Below are 6,554 nucleotides of genomic sequence, written 5' to 3'. Positions count from 1 at the left end.
TCTTATTCCCATCAGCACTCTGCGATCTGCTCCAAGGTGCTTTTCGGTAGAGGTTGTCATTACAGGAGGAAATCGCCACTGTCATGGTGGAACAGCTCTCTACCCATTTGACACCATCAAAAGCAGGCTTCAGGTGAATGGCGTCTCCACTGCATTATCTTACATTAGACATACCAGGAGACAGCTGAATACCTGATCAGGGATGCCAACGTGTGCAGTGCACAAAGCCCCTGTGGCCATGTACCATGTCTAAACCTGACATAAATCCGAGTAACATGTACCTCATGTTAAATAAATACATAAAATTGTGCCCTTGAGCCCTTCATCAATATGAATGGCTTGAGGTTGTCAACTCTATATATTACTATAAAAAGACGGTGAACAATTGCTCTTTACTACCAAGGAATTGTGTCCAATGCGACACATCAGGGTGAAATAAATAAGAACCCTATTAGAAGGGGCTAAAATTGTTAATCTACTACACTTATTGTGGTCCTGATGCAAAACCGTGTAGAAATACTTACCTAAATAGACAACGAATCATAGTAGAACTATATACATGCATTTTGTCTATCAATTATTGAGGACCTTATTCAGAAGCAATCACTTAATACATATTTTCTCGAAAAAAAAGCCTCAAACCTTTTACATAAAAGGTTGCTCTAGACTGCCACAGTCTTGACTCTTTGCCTGTGTCACAACCTTATGTCGAACATACGGAAGCTAAATTAAAATCTATCAATCATGAAAGATTTGTCACTTCAAATATTTGACATTAACTGGGGCACCTCCACTGAAGTAGTCCTTCCCAACAAGAATATTGTAATTATTGTTGCAAGACTGTAATCCTAAAATACATGAAGGCCAAAGAATATTGCAATCCCAACAGGAATTAACATCATTCCAGTGTCCTGATGTCAACAGGATCATAGTTAAGCACTAACCACCATATAGTGAACATCTTCATGAAAAGCTGAAAATTAATACATCAAGTCGATGCAACCACGCAGATTAATGTACCCCTGATGGTCCCCATGCCGCAGGTGGAGATGGAGAAGCTGCAAGTACAGAAAACCAAATGGATTTGATTAGTGACTCTTGATAACCCGAGGTTTGTTGGTTGTAAATCAAAGATAATGTAAAAAACCAAATCACATCAGAGATGGGGTACAAAATAAAAAAGCCATAACTACTGCATTTTCTCAGCGCATTTTCACCACCGCTCCCACCTACTTGGTTTGAGCTTATTTCCTACAGATCCTATCATTCAGAAGTGGTGAACTGCTACTATCAGTTGAGCTGCAGCCCTGCACCCAAGCTAGCGAGTATATCAGCTACATATATGAGCTTATTTCCTATAGATCCTATCATTCAAAAGTGGTGAACTGCTACTATCAGTTGAGCTGCAGCCCTGCACCCAAGCTAGCGAGTATATCAGCTACATATATGTCGTCCAGAATACAAAAGGAAGCATAAAGAACTATTGGTTTTTATGGACAGAGGGTGTATGTAAATTCCAGGATTTTGTAGTTTCTTATAATATAGTATCACTATTCAAATTATAGCACTACCTATACCCATAGTATAAACATTAGATGCAGAACGCATATACTTTCATAGGGTAGCTGCTAATATGTAAAATATCACAAGAGCAGAGATAGCAACCTTTAGTATGATATCCTCAAGTTTCGAATCAATTTTTGCAGCTCTTCAATCTTTGAAGTTAGTTCAACAAAATAACAAGTACACATGAGAAATATTGAATGTCTAAAGAAAAATTTCTCCAATCCTCAAACCAGTTTCCATCATCTAAACTAAATATCAACCTTCAGCTGTGTTAGGTGATGCTCCATTTTGCAGTTCTTGTCAAGAAGCAAAGCTTCCAGCTAGCTATCTCATTTCATCACAGTTAGTTGCTAGCTCCCAGTCTTCAGCTTCAACTGAGTTGTACTGTACCCATTATCCTATTGGGAAAAAATAAAGGTATTTCAGCAAACCTGAGTAAAGAAAATCAAAATAAAGCGGGGATAGCATGGATGAATAACAATATGCATCTGAGCACCAACAAAACTATGTGGGAAAATCATGTATATGATGCACAACACAGAAAATTAGATTCCATGTAACATGAGTTATTTAAATTGCATTATAAGATAAAAGAAGAAATGCAATGAGTTCAAGTTCAGAGCCAGCTGATTATTGACTGCAAATTGCCACAGATCAGAGCTAAAGTAGTTTTAATAAAAACGTGTTAATCTAGAGGGCTATTTTTGTCACAAACGCTGGAACTACATGAATCAACTGATATGCACGCAGCAAATGAATTCTTTCTATACTTAAATCTAAGATAGGTGTCTTCTCTTATGCCATCTTATTTTGTATAGCAGTACATTAGTCTGAAACAAGAAGAAAAATTCAGATACACTGCGCATCCTGTACTTGCTCGTTTTCACAGGCAGAAGAGCCTCATGAAAAGGCACGACAGAGGACGCAGGGAAGGGGTTCACCTCGGGTCCTAGGTGTCATCCTATGGTAGGGTTTGGCTGCGCCCTTCGTGCTCGCTGAGGGGCGCCAGGATGAAGGCGGCAGCGTGAACAGATCGCCCCTCACAGTCACGCCTCTTTCCTGCGCAGACGAAGACACCAAGAGGCGGAGAGCTGCGGCCCGCATGGCGATGGTGATGGCGGCGGCGTGAACGACTCGGCCTGCTAGCCCTCGTTCGGCCGCCCGCGACTATGAGTGATGGGGTGGATGAGGCGGAGCTCGGCTAGCGTCAGATCGTCGCTTGCAGGGAGGAGAGAAAAACGGCGGCGGGAGCACGGTGACGGGAGAGAGCGCGTTAGCGGCAAGCACGGAAAGGGCGAGGGGGGCAAATGGAGAGGACGAGCGGCCTGGCGGACGATTTGTCTAAGAAACGAATGGCTCAGATTTACGCATGGCTCGTTTTCGCCCGCCCACTCAGTGATCGACGCGTGGTTCGCTTCTTAGGCCAACGCCCAGCCCGTTGACGCCAACTCGCTATCGTGGATAGTCTTGTTGAGAGATGGTGGCGGCTAGGGTTTGGGAGAGAGGCGCTAGGGTTTGTGTGTGAGAGGGACGACGAGAGGCGCCCCTTTTTATAGGCCGGAGGGAGGCGGATGAGCGGTGGCGCTCATTAACACCGAGCACGCTGCAGCTAGGGCGCGACGGGACGCGTCGCCGCGCCCTCTCGCGGAACCTGCACCGTCGCTGCGCGCCAATTACTTCCGTCGCGAGGTAGGCGACAGTTAGGTTTAAATTAATTGTGCCGCTGACGGGTCGGCCCCGCCACTCCCCGCCTCGCTTTTCGTTGTGTCCGGCGTCCCCGGAGCGTCGCCTGTGGAACGGGGACGGGCTCGGGGCGCCGGACACCGTATCGGGGCGTGCCGGACAAAAATGGGCTTTGGGGGACGCGACTGAAACGCATTTTCTGTCCGGCGCGCCTCAAATCCCTTTGGGGGACGCTTTGGGGGACGCGACTGGAGATGCTCTTAGGCTCTCCAGTCAAGTCAACTTGCCCTCCTTCCTCCTCCGATTGCTCATATACCTACTCCCACCTGCACATACACTATGTCACAGTTGATTTTTAGGGGCACTTTCTTAGAGGCATTTTTTAAACTGCCTAGAAAAATACATTTTAGAGGCACTTCCAAATTATTGCCTGAAAAAATACGATCTTGGGGGGCAATATTAGAAAGTGCCTTAAAAAACTGATTATTCAAGGCAGTTTCATAAAATGCCTGCAAAGATACTATTTTTTGAGGCAGTTTGGAAAGTGCCTGGAAAAATAGCTACGCATTTACGGAAAACCCCCTCTATCTTTATGCTAAGAATCCCACACTCTGTTCTGTCTTCACCAGGAAACCCTAAGCGCGACAACACAAAACACACGATTTTACGACCCTGCCCTCTTCCCCCTCCACCCACGCAGGCAGATCTTTTCCTCCTCCTCCTCCGCCCGCCGATCGATCACGCCACCGATACGGCGAGGCGAAGATGGAGACCTCGGCCGCGACCGCGGCGGGCGGAGGAGGAGCGGGGGCTCGCGGCGTCGCTGACGGCGCGGTACTCGGACTGGGTGGTGGAGGAGCTGGACGAGCTCGGGGGCAGCTTCCTGCTCACGGACCCGGCCATGCCGGGCCACCCCATCGTCTACGCCTCGCGCGGCCTCCCCGCCCTCACGGGCTACCCGCGCCACGCCGTGCTCGGCCGCAACGCGCGCCTCTTCCAGGGCGCCGCCACCGACCGCGCCGCCGTCGCCGGGGTCCGTGAGGCCGTGCGCGCCCAGCGCGCGCACCAGGTCGCCATCCTCAACTACCGCAGCGACGGCTCGCCCCACTGGATGCTGCTCCACGTCGCGCCCGTCTTCCACGCCGCCGACGGGCGGGTGCTCCACTTCCTCGCCGTCCAGTTGCCCATTGCCGCCGCCGTGCCCCGCAGCGCCGCGTGCCGCGGACCCGCGCTGTTCGCGGCATGTCGGGAGGAGGCCAGGGTGGAGGAAGAGCTGCCCTGCGCCACCCACGCCGGGGAGGTGTTTGTGGATATCGATAAGAGAGGTCAGTTTGATTCTGTACATGCTGCTCTTACTCTTACTATTCAGCGCTACTATATATTGCTCCACGACAGCCACAGATAAGCAGTGAACCCAACATTAATTGCACACAAGCGAGCTGGTAATTTATACCATGTGCCCTACCGTGCCTTCATTTGGAATGTACTGCCTATGCTCTATACTGCCTATGTTAGTGCGAGGTGTTTGTGATATTGTGTAGCGGTGCATTTGTTAGTGCAAAGATGAATCATGTATGCTTACTCCTATACTCGTGTGCTACTAATATTGAACAGTAATGAATCAATTGGAGTAATACAATGAGGATCCATTTGTGATATTGCCTGTCGTGAACTGTGTGTGGTTGATTAAGGTGCTGCGTTTGTCCATGTGTCAGTGCTGTAGTCTGTAGGGGATTTTCATGCTTGATGGTGCCCATGTGGGGTTTCTCAGAGGCATTGCTAACCCTCTGGGTATCAAGGTAACAACTAATTCTGACACCTATCATGAGTCATAATATAATTTACACTTAAGTTAAACTCCGCATCCAAATGGTGAAATAATGCACAATTTGTCTCATAATAATATTGCCCTTTCTCATCTAATTAAATGTAGATCAGCGACAAAATGGATATTTATTGACTATGACCATTTCTGAAACTATTAAGTACTGAGTATAGCCTAACTTGTCCAATATTTACTCACCAGGTTGTTAACTTATAGCTAAAGAGTTTACACATGACTATATGCTGTGATGTACTGGTTATTGCTAGTTGTTGAAAGCAGATGCATACACAAATTGAACTGTTATTATTTTGATTTTTGCAGAGTACTATTGCTTGCTGAAGGCACGGCATACACAATTCCTTGTACCATTGTTTTCTCTGCAAGCTCCTAGCAGTATACTGGATATTCGTTACTCCCTTTTGTTCTTACTTATATTAAGTAGGACAAAATTTAAGTAGAACATCTGAGAAGAACATGGAACTGAGATATGTTTCTTGTGCACCTGCATATGTCTGTTTTAGGTGAACTGGAGCTTCCTCTGTCCACAATGCTGGATGTCAGCGTTGCTCCTTAACAGCTACTGTATCCGAGGTATGAAACATTCTCCCTGTCTTGAAAATGAGACCTTAGCTCTATGGCTCCTGCTGCATTCATTTGAATCGGCAATGTTTGCTCAATCATGTAATCGGAGTGTACGCTAGAAGTTTACTGCTCGATCTGATACTCATTTGATCACAGCAATGATTATCACACGTGCAAGTTACTGCTGAGCTGTCAGGTTGATGACAATATTATTCTGCTTAAATGATGTGGTTAAGAAATGCCGTCAGCCTGATACTTTATTATGCACTCCTATGTATTTTTATATGCTGGTTACTTACTATTTTTTGATCTTAAACTGTTGAAGAGAAGTCAAATTCAATGCCTATCTCTAGAACCAAACAATTGAAAGCAAATTAGCCCAATAATCTCATTGATGCTCTTTTGTAACAGGGTTTCAGAAAAGTTAATCCATAAGTTGTAACAGCAGCTGCAGACAAAAGACAAGGTCCAGTGAACACACTGCCATGAACACATGTTCTTTATGTTAGAAATTTAGCTACTAACGCAGGTCAGAAATTTAGTTAGTAATGCATTGCACTGAATGCAATGAACACAGATGTTCTTCGAGCAGTAACCTAAAGTTTGTTCTAGTTTCTGAATAGAAAGAGATACAGTAGCAATTTATCAGTGTTTATGAGTACTGAATTGACCAAGTTAATGCGTGTAATTATCTGAATTGTAAAGTGCTTGTAATGTAAGCTTGACTTTATGTTAAGAGTGTCTAAAGAAATTGCCTTCAAATGTTTTTAAAGCATTTTAAAAAGAGCCTACAATGTTTTATAGGCATTATTGTATTTGCCTTGATTATTTTTTCAGGCACTTCCGCAAAGTGCCTTCAAATATTTTCTGAGGCACTTCTGCATAGTGCCTGCAAATG

The 6,554-nt window shown here is 45.5% G+C and overlaps 1 protein-coding gene across 1 annotated transcript; it reads left to right on the top strand.

The window, feature by feature from the left end:
- Positions 1-3,841: 3,841 nt before the first annotated feature.
- On the top strand, positions 3,842-6,407 carry LOC124665135 (protein TWIN LOV 1-like). The gene is made up of 2 exons (XM_047202541.1): positions 3,842-5,665; positions 6,068-6,407. The coding sequence occupies exon 1, from the start codon at positions 3,842-3,844 to the stop codon at positions 4,652-4,654; it is 813 nt and encodes a 270-aa protein (XP_047058497.1). The 3' UTR covers positions 4,655-5,665; positions 6,068-6,407.
- The last annotated feature ends 147 nt before the right edge of the window (positions 6,408-6,554 follow it).

This window comes from Lolium rigidum, chromosome 1 (genome assembly GCF_022539505.1).
Source record: "Lolium rigidum isolate FL_2022 chromosome 1, APGP_CSIRO_Lrig_0.1, whole genome shotgun sequence".
NCBI lineage: Eukaryota > Viridiplantae > Streptophyta > Magnoliopsida > Poales > Poaceae > Lolium > Lolium rigidum.
Note: the sequence above shows the minus strand (reverse complement) of the source record. Positions and strands in the feature narration are given on the sequence as shown.

Bases quoted from the DNA above. Each gene is read 5' to 3' on its own strand.
- LOC124665135 (XM_047202541.1), top strand. From the start codon at position 3,842: ATGCTAAGAATCCCACACTCTGTTCTGTCTTCACCAGGAAACCCTAAG.